General features: G+C 52.2%; 1 protein-coding gene across 3 annotated transcripts in view; it reads left to right on the top strand.

Moving 5' to 3' along the window:
• The window catches only part of PMEPA1 (prostate transmembrane protein, androgen induced 1), a 54050-nt gene extending 48242 nt beyond the window's left edge, over positions 1–5808 (top strand). For all 3 annotated transcript variants that reach the window (XM_045070504.1, XM_045070503.1, XM_004759915.3), the window contains exons 3-4: positions 1158–1211; positions 1673–5808. In XM_045070504.1, the coding sequence (XP_044926439.1) occupies positions 1158–1211; positions 1673–2221 (603 nt within the window). In that variant the 3' untranslated portion in view covers positions 2222–5808. The remainder of the gene's footprint in view (positions 1–1157; positions 1212–1672) is intronic.
• The last annotated feature ends 8578 nt before the right edge of the window (positions 5809–14386 follow it).

The raw sequence follows: 14386 nt of genomic DNA, 5'->3' as shown, positions 1-14386 counted from the left end.
GTAGACCCATGCCAAAACTTAGCCAAATTGCGTACTTAGAGGACGTACTTAGAGGATGTTAACGTATCTGTTAACATCTGTGGAAAGCTGTGAAATTTAAAGAAGACATCCCCCCCCACCCCCCTGGGACCAGGGCGATCTGTCACCACATAACTGTCTGGGCTTCCCTGTCAGACAAACTAATCCTGGCTTGGGGGTCCTTCTTCCCTGACCCTTGGGGCTCTCCCCAAGGCCTGAAATCCACGTGGTGTGCCAGCATGTCCCCCACCCCGAGCCCGTGTAGCAAGCTTCACGAGGCCTGGCGCAGCGGTCCTGACGCATTCCATCTTGGCTGATGGATGGAGTCATTTGGGGGCAGAGCAGGCACGTGAGGGCACTTGGCTTGTCTCATTAACCAGCTTTGTCCATATTTCTTCACCTGTGAACAGGACTCCTGATACACAGGTGGGGACTGAAAAGAGAGAAATAAATACAGAGACAAGTTGATTACAGATAGGAGAGCTGCTGGGAAGGAAGTTAGCCCACGGCGGGGTTGTTACTGGGGGAGGGCGCTTTAAACAGTCGTGTCAGGGGAAGTCTGCGGGGCTGGCCGGGCAGCAGGGTGGCCGGTGCGAAGGCCCTCGGGGGCGTGCATAGCAGGGAGCTGGAGAGCATGTCCGCATGGCCCCCAGCACTTCCATAAACTCACAGAGTGCTACGTGCACTCCAGGCATATTCTACCTTGAGAAAGTTCTGGAAGTTAAGTAACTTGCCAGGGTCGCACCGTGAGCCCGTGGGCCAGGTTACAGGAGGGCTAGATCACGCCAGGCTTCCTCATCAGCCACTTCACGAGCTCATGTGGACCCACTTGAAGGTGCAGAGGGAGCTCCTGGAGGGTTTTGAGGAGGGGCCCACAAATCAAACGTCTGTTCTGGAAAGTGTGGGTGGGGGGCTGAATTTTCAGGGGACAGTGTGGAGAACAGTGCGGCCGTTGTGGTCCTGTCTGAGACATGGTGGGGGACCAGGCCAGGGTGGACGGTTGGACAGGTGGGGATGGAAAGTAGTGGTTGGCTGCCAGCTCCGATGGCAAACAGAAGACCTCAGGGTCAAAGCCAGTTAACCCTTTGGCGCCTTCCTCTGTTCCTCCCACTAACCCTGCTCCTCTCCTCTCCACACAGGAAGGATGCCTCTGGCCCTCAGAGAGCACAGTGTCGGGCAACGGAATCCCAGAGGTGAGATCCTGCGCCGCCTCCGGTCCCCTCCCTGCTGTAGTGTAGGTGCTGTAGTGGATGCCTGAGGCCATCTGCCCCCGGGGTCCCCTTTCCAAGCCAGAGGTGCCTCCTGTGGCTGCTGGGCTCACACCTATGCCCTTCTCTGAAGAACTGTCCTTGGCTGCTGGGATCCTTTGCAGGAGGATGTTACCTGCGCCCTGCCCCCAGGGAGCCGCCCGGGGTGTCTGCAACGCGGAGGGCAAAAGTTGCCCCAGTTTCAGCTCAGCGGTGGTGTTCCTAGCCGGGGCTCCCTAGCGGCAAGCCAGGGCTGGACTCCCCGCTTGGCGGAGCCCACTGCTGCCGATTCTCCCTCCCGCAGAGAGCAGAGAGTCCGGCGGCCCGAAACCCCACCTCCACCCCCACCCCACCCCCGCCTCGGGTCCTGCTTCTGTGGGGCCCTCACTCTGCTCTGCCCCCTCCAGCCGCAGGTCTATGCCCCTCCAAGGCCCACTGACCGTCTGGCCGTGCCCCCCTTCACCCAGCGGGACCGCTTCCACCGCTTCCAGCCCACGTACCCCTACCTGCAGCACGAGATCGACCTGCCACCCACCATCTCTCTGTCGGATGGGGAGGAGCCCCCGCCCTACCAGGGCCCCTGCACCCTCCAGTTGCGGGACCCCGAGCAGCAGCTGGAGCTAAACCGGGAGTCGGTGCGCGCACCCCCGAACAGAACCATCTTCGACAGCGACCTGATGGACAGTGCCATGTTGGGCGGCCCCTGCCCCCCCAGCAGTAACTCGGGCATCAGCGCCACATGCTATGGGGGCGGCGGGCGCATGGAGGGGCCACCCCCCACCTACAGCGAGGTCATCGGGCATTACCCTGGGTCTCCTGCCTTCCAGCACCAGCAGAGCAGTGGGTCGCCCTCCTTGCTGGAGGGAACGCGGCTGCACCACGCGCACATCGCTCCCCTGGAGAGCACAGCTGCCTGGAGCCAAGAGAAGGAGAAACAGAAAGGGCACCCTCTCTAGGAGTCCCGGGGGGCCGGGGCAGAAGGAGGTAAAAGGCGAAACACTCCGCACCTCTTAGACGAGAAGACAGAGGAGGACTGGGCGGCACCACAACGTTCGGCGCGTCACCATCCTCCCCACCCCCCCCTCTGTGTATAAATATTTACCTGTTCTGTCTGGTCTGAATGCACAAGCTAAGAAAGCTTGCAAAAAACCCACGTTTCTTCGTTGAGCTGTGTCTTGAAGGCAAAAGAGAAAAAAAAAAAACCCACAAAATCTACCCTAGTCTTTTATGTTTCTAGTTGAGCTGCGTGCGTGAATGCTTCTTTTCTTTTGTTTATGATGATTTCACTTAACTTTAAAGACATATTTGCACAAAACCTTTGTTTAAAGATCTGCAATATTATATATATAAATATATATAAAATAAAAGAAACTGTATTGTGAGGGCAGGAGTATTTTTGTATTAGAAGAGGCCTATTAAAAAAAAAAGTTGTTTTCTGAACTAGAAGAGGAAAAAAATGGCAATTTTGGAGTGCCAACTCAGAAAGCGTGTATTACCTTGTAAAGAAAAAAAAAGTACAAAGCAGGGGTTTAGAGTTATTTATATAAATGTTGAGCTTTTGCACTATTTTTTAATATAAATATGTCAGTGCTTGTTTGATGGAAACTTCTATCATGTCTGTCGAGACTTTTAAGGGAGAAATGTCAAAATTTCACAGTCTACGTCAGGCAGAGGGCGGGCTCTACACGGAGTTTGGAGAAGCTTCCAGAGGGGGCCGCTTTCCTGTGACGTGGAAGCTTCTGGCTAGCGATAGGTTATTACCTCGTTATACATTCCCCCATCGGAGGAGACCTGATGTCCCCCTCCGGTCCAGAACAGCCTTCGGATGGCAGATGAGATAGGGAAGTGACTCTTCGGCACCAAATTCCAGGTGGTGGCTTTGCATTTCCTGAGATGAAAATAAACTTACTGAAGAATTTAGTTTTTCTTCCTGTTTCTTTCAGCATGAAGCCCCACCTCCACCCCACCCCGGGAAGGGGCTAAGGTGCCCCTCTCCAGCTCCAAGAGGGGCTCAGGTGGCTGCTTTGCGTGGAGTTTTTTGGGGTGATCGGGTTGGCTCCAGGATTTTTCCGCTGAGGTCGGTGGAGCGCCCCCCGCCCCTGGCTCATCAGAAAGGCCCAAAGTATTAGGAACTTGACCTCATCCCCGTCTTTCTTTTTACGTAGCCATTCTCACTCAACGGCCACCAAACGGGACACCAGAGGTGAGAAAGCAACATGCCCGGATTTCTCCCGGGACATGAAAAAGGGTGAACAGAAAGCAAACAGTCAAACCTGTGCTTTATGTTTTCAAAGCAGAATTCTTGACCTTCTGCTCTCCTGCATTTTCATCCCCTCTCCCCGTGGAAACAATCACGTTTGCTGTGTTTATCTATCTGTGTTTTCATAGCCTCTCTAGCAGATACCAGGATTTTACTGAGTAGATTTCGGTGTGGCAGGACCCCTTGGTGACGGTGTGCTGGTGAGGACGCGTGAGTCGGCACACGTGTGTGTGCGGTGGTGACAGGCGGGACGGTGGATTGGGGGGTTGGGGCTTGGGATCTACCGGGGACAGTGGCTGGAGCTTCAGCCCCTTCCTCGCACTGAGGACTTGTTCACAGTCCATGGGGTGACCCTCCCCCCAAATGGAAGAGCAGCACCCCGTCCAACCCCTTTCGAAAGACAGCACAGAGCTAGCTGTCTTTTCATTTTGGCAGACTGCGAACTAGCGGACTAACATCAGAGGAGGCTTAAGGGCAATAACTCTTGTTTTTAAGCAACTTTTTTATGACTTAAAAACCCTGAGAACCGTTTTTGAAGTTCTGACCCTTTGAACTCTATTTATATATACATTTTCAGAAACATGGTGACCAGCAGATAAACACGGAGAGTCTGAGCGTCTGTTGACCAGCTTGGCAGAAAGTTCTTATACTTTGACAATGAAACCTGCCTCTCCGTGGGGGTCTTCAGCCTAAACTTGGCTTCTCAAAGGGGATTGTTTTCAGAAGTCGTGCAGAGAAATCGGTATAATTTGTCCTAAAAGGTACAGGGACACATTTATAGAAAAACTTTTTAAAAACTGTATCTTTCCTTTATGTGAAGAGTCTGCCTAGTGCCTTAATGAGGAAGCAGGGCTCTCTTGCCACCAGTTGGGGGCATCCCTGGGCAGTGACCCGATCACCCAGGGACTGGCCTTCCCACTCGAGGTCAACAAAGGGTTGCTGCTGCTTCTCAAATGTCCCCGTTGTCCTCTTGTGTCCCGCCCCGCCTGCTCTCCACGGGGGATGTGCCTGGCTCCGTCGGGCCATCCTGTTCCTGCCCTCCACCCTCTCGTCCAATACTGTGTTTGACTCCCAGGGGAGTTGTCAGCCCAGAAGTGGCTCTCGGTTGTGCGGGCAGCGGCAGCCCCAAGTGTTCCCGAGGTCCTCTTGAGCCAAACTCTGAGTCCTGTCACTTGGAGGTGCGTTCGGAAGGAGGTGGGGGAGTGGCTTCCTGACCTCAGCTGGCTTGAGGGCAGAATACGCCCCTCCGAATGTACCCCAGGAATCAGGGCTTAATGCTGTGGCGCCCCTGGGCTCCAGGCCATGCAGATGCCAGTGGCAGGGGTTCATGGCAGAGCAGCTAGTCGAAGTCAGGGCGCATCCCAAGAAAACCGGTGGGGTGTGTTTCTGGAAACAACTGTTGGAGCTAAGCTCTCGGTTTCTCTGCTGGACCCCAGAGCTGCGGCTGCACTCATTCCTCTAGATGTCGCTTTGAGCACTCCTGAGGAGAACTTTTTCCAGTAAAAAGTTTGGGGTCCTCGGCAGTAGCTGGTTGGAGGGGGACCAGGTTGGGCTTCCTCTACTCCTCGTTTCCCTGCTTGTCAATCATGTTTCCTCCCAAGGAAGAGCTTTTCCCCCGACAAAGGCCAGGTCTCCACAGACCCTGAGAGCCATCCCTGTCCCACCCCTGCCCTGAAGCCCAGTGTTCTTTGCAAAGAGCTAACCCCCCCGCCCCCACCCCCAAAGTCTAGCAAACACAAGGGCAGGGCGAGAACTGAGTCCATGCCCTGTCCTCGGCTCTGCGCATTGTATGTTTCACAAATTGCTTTCTACATGCACACAAAGCTTCCAGATCCACAAAACATCCCAGTGAAAAGGAAAAATAAAAGTGTTTTTTGTTTTGTTTGTTTTGTCTTTTTGTTTTGTTTTGTTTTGTTTGTTTGTTTTTTCTGGAAACTGCTTCAAATCTTGCTGTATCTATAGAGCCCAGAAGGACATGTTCTCGTTTGCCTGCCTGATTCCATGGTGGTGTGCTGACAGCACGCTTTTACGTTGCGTTCTTGGCGTTGGAGCCGCTCTCCTTTGCAGCCCTGTTTCCCAAGTTCTGTTCAAGTTCAACTCATGTAAATTCTCCGTGGCACGCTGGGTGCTGCGCCCACGTTGCTGCTGCATAAGACTCTGTACTTGGATGCCAATCCACAGGCCTGATGAAATCGCTTGTTGTGTATCAATAATCATTAGTGGCAATGATGACATTCTGAAAAGCTGCAATACTTATACAATAAATTTTACAATTCTTTGGAATGAGGCTTTTTTACTTCTTTGGCCATCTTGACTTCTCCTGTCCCCCACCGCTCTCAGCAACGCTCCCGGGATCCATTTGGCGGGATGGAAGAAACCTGATGAGTTGCTGGGGGCCTTGAGCGATTCCCTAGACCTTTGGCCCAGTTCAGGCTGCATCCGGGGAGCCCAGTGAAAACACTAGCTCAGGCAGGTGGTTCTAGTAAACGGGGTTAAAATCAACCCACCCCTTTTACTAATTAGGGTTAAGAGATCTTGCAAGACATTACCTATTTTTCCTCCCTCTTGGAAAAATCATTCTCTATAGCATGCCAAAAACTCTGAGAAGTTCTGCAAGAAAGAAACTGCCCAAGGTGAATCGCTTACAGAAGTAAACATTGAAGCATGAATTTGTATAAAGGGATACATCAAGGGTGTGCCCAGGGGAAACGGGAATTGGGAAGAGGAAAAACGAAGCAGGATAGGGACGACTTTAGGCAAAGTCCTTACCTCAGCCAGCTCGCAAAGATCCCAAAGGGACCTGTGGGGACCTCTGGCGGGTAAGGTGCTTCTGGGTGAGAAGCAGACTCATGTTCCTGGCTCGTGTGTGTCAGAATGTAGCAGCGGGGGAGCGTCACAAGCCCCAGGGGTGTTCCCAGAGGATGTTCCCAGGTACTGGCCCTTGGTAATGCCCGTGGATGCTGGGGCAGGGGGAAAAGGAACCCAAAAGCGTCCCAGGGGATCTGAGTGGGCTACCCACAGTGCCCCCTACATTAACTCATATTTAAAACCATCTGACACGTGGTTAAGTTTTTTGTTTTTGTTTTTTTTTTTAATCAGCCCAAACAGTTAATTCCCCAGGGATGCCCAGTGTTTGGCCTCATCACAGTTCCGCAAGCTTCTGATGTACAGAGTCCTACAGTCAGGGCCTTGAGGCACACATCTATCTTACTTGTTCCCTCTCTCTGGTGGGGGAAAATCTCAGAGAGAGAGAGAAAGGAAGAGATAGAAAGAAAAGGAAAGGAAAGAAGAAAAGGAAAATTGAAGAAAAACCCAGAGAACTGACTACTCTTCAGTGCTGGCAGTGGGACACCGTGGTGTTGTTCCACAGCCCAAGTGCCTCTCCTTAGCGGTCACTGTCCTTGCTGGCCCTCAGTCACCTCATCTGTAGAAAGGGTTGATGGCAGCGCCTGTGAGGTAGTTGTGAAGGATGTCTTGGGTTGAAAAGGAGACCCTCCCCACACCTTCGACTTCAGCTCAAACCGATAAAACTGAATGAGTCCAGAATGAAGGCAGAACTCAGAATGTCTAATATTTGTTGAGCACCTACTAGGTGCCCAGCACCATGTCAAGTTCTTGACTGAAGTCGCCCTTGCGTTTGAGGAGGTCCCGTCTCTCATTCATCTGATTTTTTATTTTTATTTTTTTTTTTTTTTAAGCACAGCATCACACTGGGCACTGCTCAAAGCCTAACCTCTGACCCCAAGAAGCCCACCTTCTGGTTTTGGAGAGAGACTCGCAGACTGGCATCACAACACAATACCGCAAGGGCGGGAAACTGTGCTGTTAGGGTGGGGGGAGGCTGGATTTCCAGTCCAGAGATGTCAGGCAGAAAGGGAGGGGAGAGAGCCAACCAGGTGCCTGCGTGAGCAGAAGCCAGCAGGAGACTCAGCAGCGCCGCCGCACAGCCCCGCAGAGCCATGCCCTGGAATCCACTCTTTCTTCCTCTAATAAGTGAGCCAAGCCCAGCTGAGGCTGGCGTTAGCAGAAGAGGGAATCATTGACTCTTGCAACTGCTAAGCAACAGGTAGAGCAGGGCTGGACCACCTGCTGCCAGGTCCAGATGGGCCCACCATGACATCACGAAGACGTCTGCCTCCACCACCAAGCTGCTCTGCCCCTCACGGACCTCCCTTTCAAACAGAGTCTCCTCTCCCGACACCCAACGTCTCTCCAGCTTCCTTCTCTCTGCCCTCAACCAAGTAGGAAGAAATTAGCTCCCCGTCCTTCCAGCAAAAGTCCCAGAATTGAATTCCATTGGCCTGGCCTGGGTCACGTGCCTATCGGTGAGCCAATCCCTGAAGCCGCGGGGAAAGCCGGGCTCTGATTGGCCAGGCTTCAGTCACTTGCCCCTCCCTGCACTCGGAGGCGGGGCTGGCTCCCTGCAGTCCACCTGCACCGAGAAGGGAGAGCGGCGATTCGCTAAAGGAAAGTGAGGGGGACTCGCCAGAAGACGGGGTTCGGGCCTGGCAGCTGGAGGCAGCAGCTGCCATCACGCCGGCCCCGTGAAGCCGTGGGTACAGAAAGCAGGCGGCCCTCGCGGAGCCCAGCCGGGCCTCTGCAGCGTGCACAGCCTGCGGGCTCCCTTTGCACCGGGCTGGGAAGGCAGCCCTGACATTTTTGGCTACTTCAAGTCGGCTTTGAGTTGATATTTGTTGAAATTACTTGAGCATGGGTGTCTGGCTTCCTGTCTCCGCCGCAGGCATAGACGGAGCGTTCGCCGCGAGGAAGACTAGCGCCAACCGGGGAGACAGAACACACAGCGAGCCGTGCCAGCTCGGCGTCGCGTTTCCTGTAACACTTGGTGCAGTTGTACCGAAGTAAAAGAACGGCTTCTAAAAATAAAACAAAACATGATAAGCTCCGCAAATAATTTGGAACAAATGATGGATTTAAATGTGCGAATAGGTTTTTAAAATAAATATCCGTCCCGGGTGCGGGTGCGCGCGCCCGCTCGCCCCGCCTCTCCCTCCCTGCCCTCGCCCCCGCTTCCCTCCCTCCCTTTCGGTCCCCACCTCGCCGGGACTGATAAGCCTGAAAGTGGAGGCCTGAAATCATGATGTTCATCTTATTAAAAGGCTTTTATTGAACTCAAAATAATTAAATTTGTCTTTAAAAGCATCCAACTTAATTGAGCGAACAAGTTTTGAAATGAATTTTTTTTAAATTCATCGTTAGACTCCTGCCTGCTCTTTACAGACTTGGGCAGGTGCGGAGAAAGGGGCAAAGCGTGGGCTCTGGGCTCGGTGGTCGTTTGATCTGGATTCAAATCCTCCCCAGTCACCTTTCCAGCCAGTTCACGCCCCTCACCGCCCCGCACCGCCCCCACCCTGCCTCAGTTCCCAGGAGGAGTGAGGTGTGCAGAGAGCTGTAGCAAATGTCATCCAGGCCTCACTCGTCTCCCCTTATTTCTTTTCGTGTGTGTCCACGTGGGCTCAGCCTCTAGGTAAAAGAACTTGCATCCCACCACCTGAGGCTTCCTCTGTCTTCCAAAAGCTTCTCTGCCCATCCCGCAGCAGACCAGAAGTGCTGGGAATCCACATCATTGCGAGAAGCCTGCCCGGGTGATGGAAGCAGGGGGATAAAAACCCCAGCTCCTTCCTCCTCCGGCAGTGGGGTGGGGCCTGAAGATTCTCCACATGTTCCCAGTGTTTCCAACGATCTGGAGGCCCTGAGTACTAGCCCAGCAAGGTCATTTGCTTGATGACACACCCCTGGTGAGGTTCCGTCTTTCCCTGGGCCCGCTTCCCACTGCCGTCCAGCAATTCCCGGTGTCACCTTCCAAGTAAACAAGGGCTTACACCCCAACCTCTGCCTTCTGGGGCACCCAGCCTCAGACCACAAACTGTCAAGTGGTGGCCAGCCAAGTGACGGGATCAGAGCACCTCGGAGAAAAAGGGCTCAAGAAGCAGAAGGTACAGAGGGGCCTGTGTGTGTGTGTGTGTGTGTGTGTGTGTGGTGCACACGTGCGTCTGTGTTCAGGGCCTCGTGAAACTGTTTAGTTGTCTTTTTTTTTAACCCAGTATATCCAAGATACGATTTCAACATGGAATCAATACAAAAATTGTTAATGAGAAAAAAAATCTTTAAGTGTTGGACTTTCTTACAACTTGTGAGATTTCTGGACCTCTGAGTACTCAGCACAGCACTCTGCTCATAGGGGCCCTGGTGTGGACTGAGTGTTTGTGGCCCCTAAATCCATATCCTGAAGTCCTATCCCCCCAACACGACGGTCTGAGGAGGCGGAGCCCTCAATGGGATTGGGCCTTTGTAAGAATCACAGAGTTTTCTCAGCCTGCTCCCCTACCCAGTGGGAACACAACGAGAAGATGGCCACTGAGGAACTGGGAAGCAGGTCTCACCAGATATGGAGTCTGCTGGCACTTTGACCTTGGACTTCGCAGCCTCCAGGACAGTGTGTGTTGTTTAAACTCTCCCCACCCCCACTCCCATCTGTGCTGTTTGGTTATAGCCTGATGAAGGCAGACATACTCTGTCAAACCAAACCTTACAGAACAATTAAATATCAACTTTCCTTTTGCAGACAGGCTTGAAAAGTCATGCTCGGTGGCACAGAGGTGTTTAGCAGAGAAAGGATTGATTCTTCCCAGGGCGGTGCTATGACCACACACACCTGTTCACAGCGAGGGAAACAGTTGCCAAGAGCTTGGATGCTAGAGCCCAACAGTCTGGGCTTGAACCCCATCCCTTCCGCTCCCTAGCTCCGTGATCTTGATCAGCCATCTTCCTGTGCCTCGGTTTTCTTGTCTGCAAAACACAGATTTAATATTACTTAGCAACATTATAGGTTACTAGAAGGAGTCAGTGAAATCATGGAAACAGAGTCCATAGTAATTTCTAACTAAATACAGTTGAACCTTGGAAACACAGGGGTTGCAGCACCGAACATCCTGTGAGGTCCAAAATCCATGTGTCACTCCCTAAAAATGTAACAAGTGACCAGAAGCCTTATTGATAACATAAATCATCAGTTTACACATTTTGTATGTTCTGTGTATTACGTACTGTATTCTTGCAATAAAGTAAGCCAAAGAAAAGAAAATATTAAGAAAATCATAAGAGAAAATACATCTACAGTATCATACTGCATTTATCAAAAAAAAATCCGTGTATAAGTACACCTGCACGGCTCAAAGCCAGTGTACTCAAGGGCTGGCAGCAGTTCTTACTCAGCCCCCCAGCCTTTTAAGAAACATCATTGGGTCAAATTTTACAGCAGGATATCCATTTAAAATGAAAAGAAGGTACCAACTGGCATGTAAAAGTGTTCTACTCTCAGCCCATCCCCTCCCCCACAGTCGGCAACAGCCCGCCCACAACTCAGAGGAGCCGCAGCCCCCAGAAGAGCAGGAACCCTGGCAGCTTAGTCCCTGCACTTCCCCATCCTACCTTCTGGGCATAGAAGTCTTAGCACCCTAGGCCAACGGATACTTCAAGAGGCTTTGAAAATGTTTGAGCTCCAAAATAGGGGATTGGGGGGGGGGCAAAACATTGCGAATTCAGAATCAACAAAGGTTTAATGAAACATTTAGGAAACCTAACATTATGTCACGTTCATGAATTGTTCCATTTAGTCGTTAAAATTTCATTACACTTCATTGTATTTGGAACGAGCTTATAGGTGAGATCTTCTCATTTTGCCAGAATCCCCAAGAATACTGAGTGCTCCGTGAAGAGCTTGTGGTCAGTTGAAATGAATGAATTTCTTGGAGGCAAATAATTTTGGTGGGAACATCATCAAAACATCTTTTGATCATAAAAATAAAACTTAGGTGGAAATTCATTTCAAGCCATTCGTTGGGATATGGGGAAGGAAGGGCTTTCTACAGGATGTCAGTGGTGGGGAAGGAAGAGAAAAGAGCCTGGTGCTGGCCAACCTCCCCACCCCTTGCCCACTTCTGGCCCATAAAGAAAGCACCAAACATTATTTGGTGAAAGACCAGATGAAACGGGACTGCTTTGTCATGTCAGAGGGGGACAGCTGTGGATAATGCCGTAATGATGATCAGCTCCTGCTTACTGAGCACATACTACATGCTCAGTGCTCTGGTAGGACCTAGGTGCATGATCTCATTTAACTTTTGCAGTCACCCCAGAAGTAGGTGCTGCTTTGATCTCCTTTTCCGAAGGGAGAAACTGAGGCTCAAAAAGACTAACGACTTGCTCCCAGGCCTGCAGCTAAAAAGTAGGGGTGCTAGACCAGAACCCCAGGTCCGTCCAGCTGCAGTGGACACAGATGACCAAGGGAAGCCCTCTGAGCTCTGCCTTAAAGGGCAGTGAACAGAGCCAAGGCAGGTCCTTGCGGGGGTTGGGGGGGCTGCCACAGCGGGTCCTGCTGCCTTTGACAAAGCAGCTTTCCCTGGTTTTTGTTCCTCACCTGGTGTTGGTTGATAGCTCTCGAGACAGCGTGCACTCCTTCTCCTCGGGCCACCTCTCGTTCTCTGATCTTTGCCCCTGACCGAAGACACATTATTACCCACATTTGGTGCCTTCAGACCTTTCCACTCCCTCCCCCGAGGTGAATTCACAGAGAAAATGTGAATTTGGGTGGCGAGTTCTAATAGTTTCCAGAAAAACACAAACCATGAAAAAGGAATGTGCTTTCCAAGGCAAAAAGAGATCTGGGCTTGAGCAGGCAGTGGCCCCAACTTGGAACTACTGTGGACTTTGGGGTCTTTCCCCGGCAGAGTAGGGAGCCACCTACTCTCTTCCTCTCCTGTTTTGCCTTCCACACTGGACAGGAGGCTCTGAGAATGTGGACACTGGTTTGCACTCAGCCTCAAAATTGCTAATCAACCGTGAATTGACATTCTGGCATACTCATTCCTTGGGGGGAGCAACAGATACCCGACATGGAGAAAACAGATTCTTGAGAATCTTGAAACAGATTCTCAAAACAGAATCTCGAAACAGATTCTCGAAATTCTCGACAGCTTGGTATCCCCCGATACCTATGGTCTCCTATTCCAAAGTAATAAAACCCCCATTTTAGCTTAGTGCATTGTGGCCCAGGATAAGTACCATCTTTCCCCACCCTCTTTGCTGGCCATGGTACTACTGGGATGTCAGTAAAATGTGTGTGCAACTGACAAGTGTCCTTAAAGGGGAGCTACCTGCCCTTCTCTTTCCTCCTTCCTGCGGGAAGGAAGGCAGATTGATGGCTGGAGCTTCAGCAGTCATCCTAGAACATAAGGCCAACCTGGAAATGAAGGCCACAAAGGAAAGAGCAACAAGATAGAAGGGGCCAGGGTCTCAACACCACATTGGGCCACACCAAACCTGGACAGCCTACCCCACTGTTATGAGTGAAAGAAAAAGGTATCTGCATTGTTTAAGCCACTGATATTTGGGCCAAAGGTAATCGTTATAGTCAAAATTATTTTCAAAATCTCTTAAATTAAGAAATGAAATATAAGAGAATCCAAATCTTTAAAAGTGGGAATCCTGGGGTGCCTGGGTGGCTCAGTAGGCTAAAGCCTCTGCCTTTGGCTCAGGTCATGATCTCAGGGTCCTGGGACTGAGCACCGAGTCGGGCTCTCTGCTCAGGGGGGAGCCTGCTTCCTCCCCTCTCTCTCTCTCTCTCTGCTTGCCTCTCTGCCTACTTGCGATCTGTCTGTCAAATAAGTAAATAAAAATCTTTAAAATAAAATAAAAGTGGGAATCCCACTCGGCGCAGTGAGACCCTTCCAGCAGGAGTGTGGCTTCCATAAACTCCAGACCTGGGACGGAATGCTATGGAAGGCTTCAGAGTTTTGTTTGTCTCTAGCGTCTAAACTTATTTTGTACAGATGCACTGTGTCACATTTTCCAACTTTTGGCACTTTCATGAGCTCCTATTAAGGCAGGGTTTTTCGTGTTTATTATCTCTGTTTTATAGTTTAAGAAACCAGGGCGCCGAGAGATGGTGACACACAGCTGGGGAGGGGCAGGTCTGCAGCTGGGACCTGCCTGGAGAAGAAGGCGAGGCAGAACCCTGTCCAGGTCCCAGGGGCACTTGACCTTCCCAACCTAGCGGTTCCTGCCGCAGGCTCCGAAGCCAGGGTGCGAGCCCCGCGTGCCTTCCGGATGGGGGCGGGGAAGTGAGGATGGGGCCGCTGCGGGACAGGGGCATGAAGGGGCAGAAAGGGACCATCAAAAACCGTCCAGACACAGGCCACGAGGGTGCCGGCCACCACCACGGAAGCACGAGCAGCCCTTCCAGAAATGAATTTGACCCTCAGGATTAAGCCCGAGTCTCAGCCTAACCTGTAAGCCTGCGGGACACCTGGGTCAAAGCCAGAGCCTCTGGCCTCCACACGAAGAGGTCGGCAGCGTGCTGAGGACGAGAGGCCAGGGAGGATGGGGAGCAGCCCGGGGATGGGGCCAGATGGAGTCAGGGGTTTCCCAAGGAGGGTGGTGATGGGTGGGGGGGTCCCTCCGCATCAGAGACCCGCGAGCCGCCCACGGGTCCAGGTTGGTGAGCGAGCGCCACCTGGTGGCCAGTCCCAGGACGCCGCCCGCCCCCCACCCCCAGCCTCCCACTGGGGGCTCAGCCCGAGACCCCTCCCTGGGTGCCCCTCCACTGTCTCCCTCAACAGCCCCGGCACGTTTGAAATGGATGTTGACAACGCACAGGGAGAAGCACGTTTTCTAGTTTTTACATTAAACAGAAACAAAACACCCTTGCGGTTTCCTGTTGCTTCTGAGCTGTCGGATGTGGCAGCAGGGGTGGGGGTGGGGCGCATGCGCGTCAGCTCACCTGCGATGCGCGCCCCGCCCCCAGACTCCGGTCTGTGGCCTGGGTGGGGACCGCGCATCAGGA

This window comes from Mustela putorius, unplaced genomic scaffold (genome assembly GCF_011764305.1).
Source record: "Mustela putorius furo isolate JIRA1106 unplaced genomic scaffold, ASM1176430v1.1 tig00003972_pilon_pilon_pilon, whole genome shotgun sequence".
Taxonomy (NCBI): domain Eukaryota; kingdom Metazoa; phylum Chordata; class Mammalia; order Carnivora; family Mustelidae; genus Mustela; species Mustela putorius.
This window is presented reverse-complemented; position numbering and strand designations above follow the sequence as displayed.